Raw genomic sequence first — 15,800 nt, forward strand, 5'->3', positions numbered from 1 at the left:
TTTTTCAGGAAAATCCCCCTGTCTGATCTCACATTGAAATCTGATGCATTTGACTAAATTGATTTTAATAACTGGAAATGCCCCGTTTTGACAAAAAACAGTTTCTTCTTCTCCGATACATGCATAAATAGGAATTTAAGGTTATTTTCACATTCAGACACCAATATTCAAAAGGAGTGACATTTCACAAATTGGTGCGGACAGGCTAAAATGCAGACTTCTTAAAAGTTAGTGAAAAAAAGTTTAAGAAACAATGCAAAATGTCAATCCAAAACCCAGGTGTTTTATTAATTTAAAAAAAGGCTGACAGAACCTTTAAAAAAAACATAATAATGAGGCAAGTGAATGTGAACGACAGAGCTCTATCCCCAGTTATTCTGGCTGGAGTGGGTTCCTGCATAGCAGTGAGGGTCAAGATGAGGCTACAGCACTGTGGAAGTTACAAGAGACACTTCTCTGCTTCCCCATTGGCAGACTAGTGCTTCTGTGTCAGGTCACCTGTCCTTCAGTTCTAACCCTCAGAACCCTCTAACCCTAACCCTCAGACCCTCCGCTCGGACAGTTCCCCCACACCACTGTCCATTCTCCCAGAGCCTTAGCTCTGACAATTACCCCACACCCCTGTCTGCTCTCCCAGTGGCCCAGGACTGACAATCACCCCGCACTGCTGTCTTCTCTCTCAGACCCTCATTTCTGATAATGACCCCACACCACTGTCCACTCTCTCAGACCCTCAGCTTTAACATTAGTCCACACTGCTCTGCTTGTCCACCACCACTCTCCATCTCTTCCCACCCACCCTCCTCCTGCTCTGCTCCAGTGCTTGCTCTTCAGTGCTTGCTCTCTCGCAGGAGTCGTGGAGGGCGGTAGAGGGTGAAGGCAGGCGTTTTGGAGGAGCTGGGAAAGGAGCACAAGTGCCGTCTTATTTCCAGAAGAGGATGTTCCAGAGCAGCAGCCAGCAGGGGAAGATGAAAAGGGCCAGCAAGGGGTAGAGTAGTGAGCCGTAGAGGTGGTGGTCCAGGATGCCCTGCGAGACGGCCGACAGGAACAGTCCCCATCCCTCCAGCAGTGTCAGTGGGGCCTCCTGCAACTCCTGGTACAGGAAGAGGCACAGCAGGAGGGTGCAGCCCGGGCTGAGCAGGATCATGGCACCGGCACACAGGAGCCTGGAAGAAAAATGGAGAGGAGGAGGATAAGGAAGGGGGAAAGCGAGAAACAGAGTGGAAACAGAAAATCTTTATTTTGTGCAGCGTGATCCTGTTTGTGTGTGTCTGAGTGTGTGTGTGCAGTACTTCTCAAGTCCTTGAGTGCTTACCTGGGAACATGAGGGGTGATTAAAGCTGCGATGGGCACCTGTGTGAGGGCCAGGATAAAGCCTAGTGAGAAGTTGATGAGGGCGGTGCAGCCGAGCAGCACGGCCAGGTAGAGCAGCCCCAGCAGCTTCAACAACCGCCAGCCACGCTCCGTACCCTCCCCGGACAGCACCCTGCGAAAGAGCAAGTTGGAGAGGAGACATTACCATAGTAACACTCTCGCCAGGCTCCTACGACAGAGAGGGACAGAGCATGCCATTCTAGTTTCCCTCGACTATAAGACAAGAGGAGAGGACACATAAGATTGGTTACAAAGGAGAAGAGGCCTCTCAGCCCACATGTGAGGATCTCATCCAGCCATTTCTTGATAGAAGCCAGAGTTATGGTTTCCACCACTTAGCTGGGTAGCCTGTTCCATACTCCCACACCAATCTTTTGCATAAAGAAGTACCTCCTATTCTTGCTGTGTCCTGTTCTGGGATGCAAAAACCCACAGTCAGCCCTCTCCAACCCCTGGTGCCATGGATTCTCCCATCAGTGCAGGTTACCTGTGAGTGTTGTGCGGCAGTGCCAGCCCGGCGACGTAGATGGTGATAGCAGTCAGCACCACAGCCTCTGTCTCAGACACAGGGAAATGCTGCACTGCTGCATGCTGGGACAGCACAGGTAGGATGTAGAGTGCAACTCCTGTCAGATGACTGATTAACACTGGCGTCACCAAGGAGAGCACACCTGGGCCGGAAACCTAGGAGATAGAAAAAGGGAGAGAAGGGAGTGCACAGAAAGACAAGTAAATGTAAAAGTAAGTGGTGGAAAGAAGGAATGAAAGTGGAGAAAAAGTAGGACAGGAAAAGACAGTTTCTCAGTGACATAACTATTATCATCTGACCAATGAACTCTATAACCCTTTTGTGAGCGTTCTGCGTGTTACACAGCACAGATAACCCTGCTCATGCCACTGGATGATCTCCTGATGCCTCTAAATTCAGACTTATTAACTATTGTTGTTTTTTGGGGGGATTTTAGCGCTTTTGAACCCCCTGGAGCACTGTGCATGTACTTCTGGCTATGAAAGGCATTTGCATCGGTGCGTGTCTATATCAAAGACAGGCTTCACATTCTAAATGTATACGATTCCACTTGCTCAGGTGAGGATGTGCTCTCCCAGTTAAGATGGCAATAATCAGATTCATCAACAGGCTAGAACTGATTTAGTGGCTCTTTCTAGATGGCAGAATTTACTCTATGGATCCTGTCCTTTTATAATGTAACAGTTTTGCTTCAGAAAAGCAAAATGTCTTCCTTTAATAGGCTATAGTATAAATAGTATTCAGTCATTTAAAAAAAAAAAGTTATGCAGCTTCACTACTTTTTTTCTCTGGACTGGCACCAGATGGTACTTATGGGAGGATATTATAATCCACACACTTCGGACTCTTAACCATTCCAAAAACAAGCTTCAACAGTGTGCTGTAATGCATTAAGTTGATAACACAGCCTCCAAGATCAGCTTCACTGCATCTCTCTTTTAAATTTAATCTGAAAAGGTGCCGTTACATGTGCATGTAAATATGTGGACTTGCTTTCTTTGTTATCATATATTATGGTGGAAGAGTTTCATGTGCCTCTGACATTGATATAGCATTATCTCTTCCTTACTTATATTTTTATGTTATCAAACCACCTCCCAGTTCCAATCTATTCATACATATTGTTGTTCTCGCTACCCTGTGAACAGACAACTGCCCCTTCTAGTTATAGGGACACTAAAACAACAGTCAAACTGACCTCTTCTCCTTCTACAGTTCCATCTTCCAGGCCAGCTATCGGGGTGCTGAGCTGCACCCAGAGGTCCAGAGCATGGGTTACTGTTAAAGACTGGTACAGTGATGCATACTGACAATAACTCCCTCTCCCTCAATCATGCCCCCCCCCCCCCTCCCTCCTCCCATCTCCATCTCTCCCTCTCAGGTTCAGTGGCAGGATACTCGCAGCAGCAGTATGAGAGCCAGCAGGCTAAAGGCTGGCATGTAGTAACCTATGGAGACGAAGCGAGAGAGCGAGGGCAGCAGGTAGAAGAAGTAGGACTGATGCAGACGTTCCAGCAGGTTATTTAGCTTCCGGTACATCCCCTCCAGCAACCTGAAGAGTACAGGGACAAATGCATAAACACCAGTCACACATGCCAGACATGCAGTGGAATCTACACTGTAGAGGCCTAATCCATGGACACAACAAGAGTCACACAATGTAGAACAGCCTGACATTCTCTATAATCTATGCTACAGAGAGATAATGTTAAATTATGACTACTGTACAAAAGGCTGATATAAAAACCTTCTGTAGCGCATCTACATTCCAACACATTGTAGGCGCCACCTACTTGCCCACTGTGGTGATGTCCGTCTTGTACTGACGGAAGCTGTTGATGCCACGCACTGTGGCAGCCTCGATGTGGTAACGGAGGAAGAGGCCGTGATCACCCCAAGGCCGCCCGCTGGCCTGGCGCAGGACCATCAGCAGCATTGTCTGCACTGAGTGGGTGTACCCAGCTACAGTGTCCCAGTCATTGCGCTGGAGCTGCAGGGGTAGAGGAGGGAGTGAGTGCCGCGTACCTCATCGTGCCGTGTGTTTCAGCAGCAGAAAGGGACAGAACCTTACAGCGTTACCGCATGTACCTTTCAATTTAAACACAGTAGGACCACTATTTTTTTTATTTTAGAACTTGGAATTGTCATTATGTCTCAGCTCACATGGACACAATCAGGTAGTGCACTTAGGCTCCTCTAACCTGACCACCTATCAGGCAATTCTGCTCCTGACCTCTTGCAAGAGCTGTAACAATTTACAGGAGGGTAAGTCCCAACCAGGCAGGGGCAGGTTCCTCACTCAATTCTCCAGGAGCCCGTAGAATCCCAGGAAGCGCTGGCTGCCTAATTCCCAGCCCTGATCCCAGGAAGAAGGGTGAGTCAGTTGTGTGCTGCCGCCTGGGGAATGCCAGTAACTGGTGGCTGTTGACTCAAGATGTCTAGACCTTACAGCTCTACCTGAGCTCAAATACAGCACTGCTACTAGCTGAGCTACTCAGAAATCTGTGTAGGAATAACCCATCTTCGGGGCAAAAAGAGAAATAAAGAGAACATATAGTTATCTACCATGCACTGTGAAGAGATAAGAGAGACACCTGGGAAGTGAGATAATAATATCATTTCCTGTTTTAATATTTTTGCGAACTATGCAGTCTAGAGTCTTGAAGTTGGCTTTGCGCCCAAATATATAAAGATGCTGCCTGTCCCTGGTCAATAAGATAAAGGGCATGTATTTGGTAAGCTGCCTGTACGCCCAGAACGTGAAAAGAACGAACTGTTGTCTAGTCTGCAACTTAGATATAATTAATTGGCATGTGTTCCTGTCTTATCATTTGTTTAGAATGTGTCATAGTAAGTGGTTTGTTTTAAGGTATAAAGGACCATCTTCAGCTACTTATTTTTAAGTCTGGTGGTTGCAAACTGGACTTACATATGCATATGAAATAAAGAGACTTCTGCTTCACAGACACCTGAACTTTGTCATTTGTATGACACAACAACTGTAAAGACAAAAAGAAAATGTGAAGATTGACTAAGAGAAAGAGATAGACAAAGACAGTGAACTACTTACCTTGCCCTGTATGGTACAGAGGATGCCTGTTTTCTGGCAGAAGGCATAGAAGAGGTTTGTCAAGTCCAGGTTGGGCAGCTGCCCATTCAAACCCTCCAGCACCAAGTCCAGGCTGGTGATGACGTCACTGCTGAGCTCCAGAGACAGGGCTGCCTGAATTGAGCCCCCACGACCCTGCAGGGGCTGGGCGCTGATGCCTGCGAAGTGGAGAAAAGTCTGTCGTTATAAACTTATAACAGACTGCCCTGACTCGCTCAGTGCAACACGACCGCCTTCCTGTACAGACTGACCTGTGATGTTGACATCGTGGTAACCCTCCAGCCAGGCCTCCATGCCGATCAGGTCATGGTCATTCACCAGGAAGATCAGGTCTTTCGCCCAGTAGATCTGACCTGATCACACAACCCACCCAATGATCACAATAACAATTACTGGTGGAATGTAATGCAAAACAGGCAAAACATATATAGAGAGCAACATTTAGAATTGTGCACATAAACTCTGTAATCTGAAAGAAACACAGTGCAAAAATCTTGAAAAACCTAGAAAGTATGGGTCCTTGTTGCACAAACCTTGTGTAAACCTCACAGTAGTACAAGTACTAATTTTGGATTAAATCCTTACCATCCATATATGTGAAGACTAATAATTATTTTCTTTTTTTTGCGCTAGTGTGTTGGCATGTATCTAGGAATTGTGGCTCACCTCTGAAGTACTGGGCCAGGCTCAGCAGCAGCCCCACAGCCTGGTTGTTGGCTGTGCCTGGACTGCAGGGGGCACTCAGAACCAGAGACTCAGTTCGCGGTGCTCGGGGGGCACGCAGGATACCGTAGACATTCGTGCCTTTCACCATCTGGGAGAAAGAGTGAAGGAGTTGGGGTGAGAGAGAAAGTGGTGAGGGACATGGGCAGACGTGGATCAGGACAGCAGGAAGAGGGGGTAGTGGGGCAAAAGACAAGGAAAAGCATAAAACACTGACCTTGTCTATTAAAATTGAAAAAGTCTTATTTCTCTGAGGCATTGCCTGGCCATACCAGCTGCTTGATTCATTAGCCATTTGTAGGGTACGAGACACAAATAAGAACAATCTAAAAACAGGATTCATAGCTGGTTCAAGTAAAGGCTATGACAGTAGGTTGAGACCTGTGGCACAGAAGTTGCCGGTTAAAGTCTAAATGACACACAGTTGTATAAGCATGACTGAGGTAGGGATGGTGTTAGTTAGCCACAGTTCTTCTGGAGAAAAAGCCACTCCTGCTGCCTCCTGGGGGCAGTAGTGTCACTGCCATCAGCACAGTGCCCGACAGTATACCTTCCAGGGTCTCAAGATTCATGATACAAACCAGTATATCAGAGTATATCATGTCTGCCCATCCTCTTTCTCCTCATCAGGTTTACATCACTAATTACCTTCTTGTCAAGAAGCAAAAGAATAATTTCACCACTGTATTTTTTTAGAAATCTAGAATCATCAATATGTTTGTAAAAGCAACCCAGTCTGGAATCACCAGTCGCATCTTCTTTTCTATCAGTAGCTCTTCTCACACAGGGGAGAATAAAGACGTGCAGACCGGCTCATCCGACCAGTTAATGATCAAGCCACTTGGTTCTTAATGAATGGGGTTTGACACTGATAGGAAATCCGACAGTACTGGAGCCTGCAAGCACCCTGTGAGGCTGGATGGATCGACAAGAGCCCTTGAATCTTTGAGTTGAATCCTGCTCACAGCTGGCACATAACATGACCCAGGCCTGAACCTGTAATCGACAAGACCCATTACCATATGATCCACTGGACAGGCCCAATTTGACCACTTCTTGGTTGTTGTTTTTTTTGTATTTGGTTAAGATAAAAGCAAATATCAGGCTGTTTGTAGATGATGTTAGAGTGCTTGGGTTGATTCTGCAAACAGAACAAGAGGGACTCTTCAGTCTCTAGAACAGCAGTGGCGGACAGATCCTTCTACAAGTTTCATCCTGGATACCCAGTCACTGCAGGTTTTCTGCAACTATTTTTCTATCATACCAGGTGTCTCTGCTTTGCTTCTAAGTTTCTAGGTACAGTAGACAGAATGTTTGTACATGCACGTGTACTCACATATCTCTCCTTGCTCTCGTCAGGGAAGGGCAGTGTCCGGGAGAAGGTCTGGGTGTAGACCTCCAGGCCCCGGCTCTGCATGGCCTGCACCAGCCACTCCACTGGCATCCCACTACACAGGAAGGAAGGCCATCAAGCAAAGGAGGAGGAAGGGAAGGGAGAGAAATAGAGAAGGGGAAAGGCAAAACAGCAATGCTTTAATTTGCAGATTTTCTTGTGAGCTGTAAACACAATATATGAACTATCAATATAAAAATGAGCATGCCACTTAACCAGTCTAACTTTAGTGCTAGTAGATAATCCATCACAAATTCTTATCCCAGTTTCTTCAAGGATCTAGAATCATCATCTTTAACAAAGCATGTATTCCAGATTTTACGTGTGAAGAAAAGTCTTGTGTTTCACACCTTATTATAGCTTGAAGCCGGGTCACTTCTAAGCCTCCTCACTGAGTAGGTGTGTGTTTCTTTACTGACCTGTGGGCAGTGTCTCAGCAGAAGACTGCACAGCGTCAGACTCACCCTGCCTTCTTCTTGTGCACGGCGAACTCCCTGGCAGCCGACAGTGCCCGCTCGCCCCCGGTGAAGCGCTCCTCCACCATGGTGGAGCCCATGGCGTTCTCAGACATGTAGGTGCGCAGAGTGAAGGGCTCAAACGCCAAGCCCATGAACCAGGCCACGCCAGCGAGGTAGCACAGCACGCTGACAGAGACAGAGCCACAGAGAAGAAATGGCAGATAGCTTTTTAAGCATGATCGTGCTGGCGATTATGCAGTACATGTGACTTTTTAACTTTCTTTTTTTGACTTTCTATTGTTTTTTTACTTTTTCGCATAGTCGCTTTGGCGATTCTGGAGGACGTTTGACATCCTGCTTGGCCCTTGACTTTACATTCAAGCATATTTGAATTTGAGAGAGCTCAAAAGAGATAATGAGAGAGAAGGGAAAAGGATGCCAACTGACAACACAGAGAGTGAGGAACAGGCAGGGAGAGAATGGGCACGGTACAGATGTGTAACTCAGACAGGTGCAAGTTATCAAGGTGTGTGAGGGCATGCAGACAGACCAGAGAGGCGTGTTGAGTCGGGTCAGCAGGCTGGTCAGTGCTCTCCTGCGGTTGGGGTCAGACAGCAGGCCCATCTTCCCTCACTTGTCAGCTCAAACCTCAGCACTGCAAAACATGGACCACTGGTCCCACTGCTGTGTGCTCACAGGCTGTCAAGACATAATCCACAGTCACAACACAAGAAGAGACAGCACACTAGTACATCATATTTCTCCAAGCCATTTCAGACATTTTGGACTGACTGGCACATGGATTAGTTCTTATCTGTAAAAGAACTGACTCCCTTTTCAGAATAGTCTGAGACACCCAGAGATTTATTTAACCCATGTAGTCATTAATCTGGTAGTACGATAACATTTTATTAATATCACAGGTTGTAGTGTATTGGTGATCAATCATTTATCTACAGGGCTGTAATGAATGTAACAGTACCAGGTGGTAATCTATTTGTGATCACGTATTCTTCAGTATAAACTAAAGACACTGTGGTGCATCAGTGGCTTTATTTTATACTACAGAGTTAATTCAAGGGTAACCCAAAAACTACACCTTTCTATCAGAAACACAACACAAATCACCAGAACAGGACCTCAATAACAAGACCATGAATGAACAGCCACTCGATAAAAAGCACAGTAATCTTTCTAAGGGTCTTCTACAAAAACACTGCAAGTTTTTGTTTCTTTTCCTCACGTTTTTGTAATACGATCTTGCTCAGAAATATATAGTTATTGTTTTTCGCATCAATATTCAAGACAAACATTTCCTACAACTCTGAATTAATAAAACGCTTTTAAAACGAAACGTGCGCACGTCATATTAGTTCAATTTTATATAATTTGACGTCTTCAGCATCTTTTCACGTCAACACCTATTGTAACAATATTCCAGCGTGATACTGTGCAGTTCTTTCACTCAACACCCAATTAAACATGACTGTACGATACCTCTTCTACTGCCCATTTTTTTCAGTCTATCCGTTTAGCTTTCTATGAGGTTACTGGTATTTTCCAACTACACCGACAGCATAAGCACCACATTTATCAATGTTAATGTCACGCCATTTGAAATGTATTGAAAAAGCCGTCTCTCATGAATACCGAGCTGTGTGTCCTGTCGCCTTCTCCTTCTCTTGACCGGTTCTCCTATTTGCTAAGTGCACAGTGCCACTAATCCAATACGGTGTGCCTCGCCAACCCTAAACCACCACCCGGACTATAACAGCAAAATAAACCGTATTTTGCAGTGATTTACTGTAGGTGCTCTTTACAATACAGTGTGGTTCCTTGTTTCTAGTCGGAACACTGGACACACTTCCGGGAGAAAGAGAAGTACTTCCTGTGTCTCTGTAAGTACAGTAAAAGCACGTTTCTCCAGCATCGCCTCCTGTTGGACTGATTTAAGCAGGCTTTAATAAACTGCGATTTTTTTAGGGTTTTAAAAAGGTTAATATTGCAAACCCAAAAGTAAAAGTGTAGAGAATGATCATTTTTAAACTTATCTATCTGCAAATAATATTAATTAGAATGAAAAAAGCAAATCTCAAGACTTCCTAAAACAATTCAGATCTCAGATCTCTATTAAGAAAGGACAAGTTGTAACTCAGGTGATATTTTCAGACATTTTTGTGGTACGGTAGTTATTTAATCTAAAGAAAATGTATTTATGAATATGTTATTAATGTTTAATAACTTTATGGGATAAAAAACTAGCCATGGCTAAGAGACAAAGAGCTTTACATTTTACAAGACAGGAAGACCATGTGTTGGTTCAGTCAAGTGAAGTCTAATGATGTGAAGGGGTATTAGGAAAACTTCTGCATCTTTTATATCCAAGATAAAGTCATAGCCTTGGCCATTTCAGGGCCGGTTAGCTTAGTTGGTTAAAGTAAGGTGTTAATAATACCAAGGTCACAGGTTCGATCCCCGTATAGGTCTGCTTCTTTCTTAGCCAGCAGCCATATCAACTTGCAGCTCACAACTGACAACCCACTGAAGCTAAGCAGGTGTGAGCCCAGCCAGTGCCTGGATAGGAGACCTCCTGGGAAAAACTAAGGTTACTGTTCGAAGTGGTGTTAGTGGGGCCAGTAGGGGGCGCTCATTCTGCAGTCTATGTGGGTCCTAATGCCCCAGTATAGTGACGGAGACACTATACTGGAAAAAAGCGCTGTCCTTAAATGTGGTCAGATCCCAATAGGGGTGTAACCCTGGTGTCCTGGCCAAATTTCCCATTGGCCTTTACCAATCATGGCCTCCTAATAATCCCCATCTCTGAAGTGGCTTCATCACTCTTTTCTCCTCCCCCCTGACAGCTGATGTGTGGTGAGTGTACAGCTGTACTATGGCTGCCATTGCATCATCCAGGTGGGTGCTGGTGATGAGGGAGGGAGTCCCCATTACCTGTAAAGTGCTTTGAGTGGAGTATCCAGAAGAGCACTATGTAAGAGAAAAGATAAGATCACTTTTACAATTTCTTGTAGGGCCTTGCTTAGGGGCCCAACAGAGTAGGATTCCTCTGCCGGCCAGGGGATGCGATACGAACTGGCAACCTTCCAGCCATAGGTGCAGATCCTTAGCCACAGACCCACCACGCCGCCCAGTGTAAGTGTAAGGAATTATTATCATTATAGAAAAGTGAATAATAATAAGCAAAACACAGACTCACAACACACCTTCCAACCAAGCCTCACAACTATTTAGAGCTTCTCTCCCAGGTAAAAAACAACAAAAAGTCTTCTACATCGGCCCATTTAATTAAGGACCACTTCAAATTGCAAAAAATAAACATCAATAATTACTTTTTATTGAGGGAAATGCATCAGCTCAAAACAATGTTCAAAGAAACAGATCCAGGATAAACCACACCTGCCAGTTGGGTTCCCCCTGTCAGAATCAAGACTCTAACTGAGGAGACTGGGAGACTGACACCACACACAAGACGTGAGTATGGACTGGTTTTATTACAGCATGTACATTACAAGCAGCTACAAATACTCATACAAAAATAGAAACTTCATTCAACAAGCCCTGAGCCCACCACTCCCTCCCCTCCCTCACTCAGCGGTCAGCGTGGTCACCTCCTGCAGGTGCTCCCTGACCACTCTGTCCAGCACTGTGCTCAGGCTCCTGCAGGCGGTCATGGCTGCCTCCATCAGAGTGTCCAAGTGGTCCTGGTGCAGCCGGGCGTCCATCTGCAGCAGGGCGATCTGGCCTCCCTGCGGCAGCAGGGCCAGGCTGAGCACCGTGCCGCCCCCCGCCTCCTCGGCGTGGCACAGGTCCGCCAGGGGCGTGTCCTCCACGAAGCCCGCGCTGCAGGCGCACACGTAGTCGCGCAGAGGGATGCCGGCGTCGATCACGGCCAGGGTGGCCGCGTTGACGCTGGCGCTGTAATTCCCCCCATCTGACTGCAGGATCTGGGGTGGGTGGGTGGTCGACGGTGCAAGTCACAGGAAGAAAATAGAGAAACGGAGAGCAGAAAGGGAGAATCAGGGGAAAGAAGACAAGAAGGCAAGATTGAAAACGTTGGTCTTTATACAAATGTAAAGTAAAACGGGTGCTCTGCTTTAAAAGCGTGCACTTTGCACAAATTGTTTACTTTGAAGTAGCAAGTAATATTGTTATACACTTGGCATACCCCAAGCATTTATAGCAAAAAAACAAAAAGAAAGAGGTAAATTATTTTAAATGAAAAATGGAAATCCATGAACCCATAAGTATCCAAACCTTTTTTTCTGTGTAAAACTTAATAACAGCAACTGCAAATTTAAGATACCTATGCTAAACTACATTATGGTAAGGGAGTGCACAACAATACAAAAACATAACACAGCCAAAGGCAAATATTGATTTCATGGGTCTGAATACATATAAAATCAACATATTTAAGTTTTTTTCCTCTTTGGTTTTTGCTGACATTTACTGTAACTTAATTTACCCTTAGATATCTTCAGTTTGAGCATTCAGGTTTTGAAATGAATATTGAGTTCACCCTCGTTTTGGATTTTCCAAAAAAGGGACACCGCAGGAAGTGCTTGCGCAAGGCAATGTGTCTGAGCTGGGAGGGGCGCCAGCGAGCTGCGGTATTACCTTGACGTATATGTCTATCTGTGAGCGCGGGTACAGTTGTGTCAGGATGGCCGCCTCAAAAGTCTGCTTGAGGTGCTGGCTGACCTCGCTGGACTTGCGGTCGCCATGCGGCCTCCTCTTCCTCTCCGCCGTGCTGAAGGTGGCCATGCTGAACTGGCAGTTGATGACCGCGCGGTCATGGAGGGCCTTCCCGCGAGACCCACGCACCTGCGGGCACAAAGAGGAGCCGCGTGGGTGATGAATCTCAGACACCCCGGCACCGAGCTGCACGGCGCTCACACCCCACCGAAATACACCATTCCGCTTTCTGTGGAGTGATGTTCCCCTGTGCGTTGATCAAATACACAATTACAACTTCTTTTTTCATAGCAGATTGGTCTTCCGGCAAAGCTCAATCTCTAAGGGAGCCTGAGACACAGTAATCATCCTGTAAGTGCATCTGCTCAAATCCTACCATCTCCATCCATCCCCAAGCGACTCCTGAACCACTGATCTAGCCAAGCTGGGATAATTTGTCCTAACTAGTAACAGACTTCCCGAGAATGTGAGAGTGCACAGTGCTTGACGTATCCTAGCTGGTCATGGAAAGGCACAAATGTCACATTGTTCTCCAAGGTGACCATTTTCCAACCATGTCTGGGGGACCCTCAAGTACCAAGAGCTGACAAGGCACAGTTTAATCCAGCCACAACAACACACAAGTAATAATAATAATTGCTTACACTTATATAGCGCTTTTCTGGACACTCCACTCAAAGCACTTAACAGGTAATGGGGACACCCCTCCATCACCACCAATGTGCAGCATCCACCTGGATGATGCGACAGCAGCCATAGTGCGCCAGAACAGTGACAAAGCCAATTCATAAATGGGGATTATTAGGAGGCCATGACTGCTAAAGGCCAATAGGAAACTTGGCCAGGATGCTGGGGAACCCCTATTCTTTTCTAAAAACACCCTAGGATTTTTAACAACCACAGAGAGTCAGGACCTTTGTTTTATGTCTCATCCGAAAGATGGTGCCTTTTTTCCCCACAGTAGTGTCCCCATCACTATACTGGGGCATTAGGACCCAAACAGACCGCAAAGTGAGCACCTCCTACTGGCCCCTCTAATACCTAAATACCTCTTCCAGCAACGACCTTCCGTTTTTTCCAGGAGGTCTCCCATCCAGGTACAGACCAGGCTGACACCTGCTTAGCTTCAGTGGGTTGCCAGTTGCGAATTGCGGGGTGATATGGCTGCTGGCAATTCATAACTGATAACTTTTCATAACTGATCGCCAGAGCACCGTACAGCAGACCTTGAGTACTATAACAAGCACTGGAGCAGAGAACAGCACAGAACACAGAAATAAACAGTGGTTTATTTTAATGTAACTCTAAAGTTTAAAAGATGAAAGAATCATTCATATTTTATGAGGTCAGCCTAATACTGTATCATTACCTCAGTGGCACTGCACAAGCTATGAGAGACCCAGGGACACCTGCTAAGCTCTTCACTGTTCGGAATCTGGAAGGCTAAAATTTCTGCAGATCAGACGACACTGCAGGATACCTGATCTGCAGATCTCCCACTACCTCCTGTGCACTGTATTGCTCTGTACTGTCCGCTCCCTTTCCTGCCTCTGCCAAAAGCATAACCAGACGTCTCTAATGTCTTTGTACTGCATTTTAAACCTTGCTTGCAAAGTGCTAATGTTACATTAAATTGCAGATCATTTCACACAGCCACCACTGGTGAAACCCATGTGATATTTTTCCTAATGGACTGGTCAGTCTTGTCTGCAGAAGGTCTGGATGTTCTACGTATACAGTGGCATACTTCCATGTGAGTACCCACACAGCTGTTTCACTGTTCTACGTTCAAGTGCTCAGCAACAAGGCAATTTATCAAAGAGCTTAAATTCCATCACGATGTGGTTCTTGTTCATTGCTTCACAGGCAATGGTGACTTGAGGTGCCATTTGTGCAGAAGCACAGACTGCTGTGCCACTGTCTGTGTGTATTTAACCTCAGTCAGGCCCAGTAGCTCAGTTTCACAGATGTTTCTCAGCATCATCTCCAATGCTTTTTCTAATAGCCTATAATTTCTATATATATATTCAAGGAGGGATCTTTGTTATAGTTGTTATCATAGAAATAGAAAAATGGTCAAAACATTTTTCACAGGCTTTTTAGTTTTCCTGTGCCCTAGGTAGAGTACCTGCTGTGCCTACTGGATAATTATGACCTTACCCTCGACAAGGTAATAAATTACCTAGAGTTCCAGCTGCTCACAGAGATCACGGAGTAGGATTCCTCTGCGGGCTGCAGGATTTGAACCGGCAACCTTCCAGCCACAGGTGCAGATCCTTAGCCACAGAGCCACCGCTCAGCCCATCTATACGTTTTTAAAATTGCCTGAAACTAAAAATAATTCATATGCAAATTAAGATGAAAATGTTGCAGAGATACGTACTGGTGGTTAATAACTCACAACACTCATCAGCTGTTAAACCCACTGATCAATGAAAGTGAGAATTCACTACAGGTAGGCTTTGTAGATGGCTTATTTATAAAACCTAAAAAGCTACCTGGATCATATTAGGATATGCATGGGCAGCACAGTAACAGAGTGGTTGTATTGCTACCTTGCAGCGCTGGGGCCCTGGGTTCAATTCCTGGATTCTTCTCTGTGTGGAGTTTGAATGTTCTCCAATCAGCCTCTTGTGGGTTTCCTCCAACTGTCCAGAGAAAATCGGTCCTGTGTGTGTGTGTGCGTGCGTGTGTTGTGTGCATCCTGGGATGGATTGGTATCCATTCCAGGGTGTACTTTGCCTTGCTCCTGTTGCTTGCCGAGATAGGTTCCGGCCACTCTGCAACACTGTATTGCATAAAGTGTTTAGAAAATAGACTGATAGCATATGCATAGTATATGCATAACTGAAACAGCAACTAACGAATTCATATTTAAAATAACTTCGTCTGTGGTTAATTTAAGAAGGTTGCATTACGTAACTAAAAAAGTGAACGTAATTTCGTTCAAAGAGCAGGTCTTATTCTTACTGAAATAGTCCATGTGAACAAACTGTATACGGTCACCCTTACTGTACAGCTTTCAGATTGAAACGTCTCGAGCATACCCCTGACGTTGCATGTAACTTCCTCTGTGCATCAACGGCAACGTCAATCGGATTCATCAAAAATGATAAAGCACTTTCACATAGGAGCTTTGAACGTTACGATCATCCTCTATGAAATTAAAGCCAGTCATTGAAAGGCAGAAGGCTGCCTACTCTACACACACCCCGGGCCCAGCTACTCTCCCTGCCTGCCAGGAGACTCACCTCATGCGGTCCATATACTACCGCGAGCGCCTTGGTGTTCCCCTGCTCGATGTAGGCAGACCCATCGCCCTGCGCGAAGACCCCCATGCGGGCTTGCACCTTGCGGAGCTCGGAAGGCTTCCTCCCATCCAGCCGGTATCCCTGATCGGACAGCAACTCTAACCCGGCCATGTTTCAAAACTCATGTGCGAAAGTGATACAGCCCGTCAAAAAAAAACTACTATACCCACAATCCTTCTGTTTTGCCGTC

The 15,800-nt window shown here is 45.7% G+C and overlaps 2 protein-coding genes and 1 long non-coding RNA gene across 4 annotated transcripts; 1 reads left to right on the top strand and 2 right to left on the bottom strand.

Annotated features, from left to right (window-relative positions):
• Positions 1-261: 261 nt before the first annotated feature.
• Positions 262-9,445, bottom strand: gpaa1 (glycosylphosphatidylinositol anchor attachment 1). Of its 2 annotated transcripts, none has more exons than XM_088643157.1 (13): positions 9,237-9,445; positions 8,137-8,285; positions 7,593-7,772; positions 7,072-7,183; positions 5,679-5,826; positions 5,264-5,365; positions 4,974-5,170; positions 3,697-3,893; positions 3,301-3,455; positions 3,102-3,172; positions 1,862-2,058; positions 1,316-1,486; positions 262-1,166 (listed from the first exon to the last, which is right to left on the bottom strand). In XM_088643157.1, exons 2-13 carry the CDS (start codon positions 8,208-8,210, stop codon positions 923-925), a joined length of 1,848 nt encoding a protein of 615 aa, XP_088499283.1. In that variant the 5' UTR covers positions 8,211-8,285; positions 9,237-9,445; the 3' UTR covers positions 262-922. The 2 variants fall into 2 exon arrangements, with proteins under 2 accessions (XP_088499283.1, XP_088499284.1); XM_088643158.1 differs by lacking the exon at positions 9,237-9,445 and adding an exon at positions 9,084-9,225.
• LOC148657211 (uncharacterized) lies at positions 3,892-4,871 on the top strand. Its single transcript, XR_015940898.1, has 2 exons — positions 3,892-4,150; positions 4,283-4,871. It is a non-coding gene; the product is annotated as an uncharacterized LOC148657211 (long non-coding RNA).
• A 1,471-nt stretch (positions 9,446-10,916) lies between the features above and the next one.
• Positions 10,917-15,784, bottom strand: exosc4 (exosome component 4). Its single transcript, XM_088643162.1, has 3 exons — positions 15,551-15,784; positions 12,222-12,428; positions 10,917-11,548 (listed from the first exon to the last, which is right to left on the bottom strand). Exons 1-3 carry the CDS (start codon positions 15,719-15,721, stop codon positions 11,189-11,191), a joined length of 738 nt encoding a protein of 245 aa, XP_088499288.1. The 5' UTR covers positions 15,722-15,784; the 3' UTR covers positions 10,917-11,188.
• Positions 15,785-15,800: the final 16 nt, after the last annotated feature.

This window comes from Lepisosteus platostomus, chromosome 8, assembly GCF_059453375.1.
Source record: "Lepisosteus platostomus isolate fLepPlt1 chromosome 8, fLepPlt1.hap1, whole genome shotgun sequence".
NCBI lineage: Eukaryota > Metazoa > Chordata > Actinopteri > Semionotiformes > Lepisosteidae > Lepisosteus > Lepisosteus platostomus.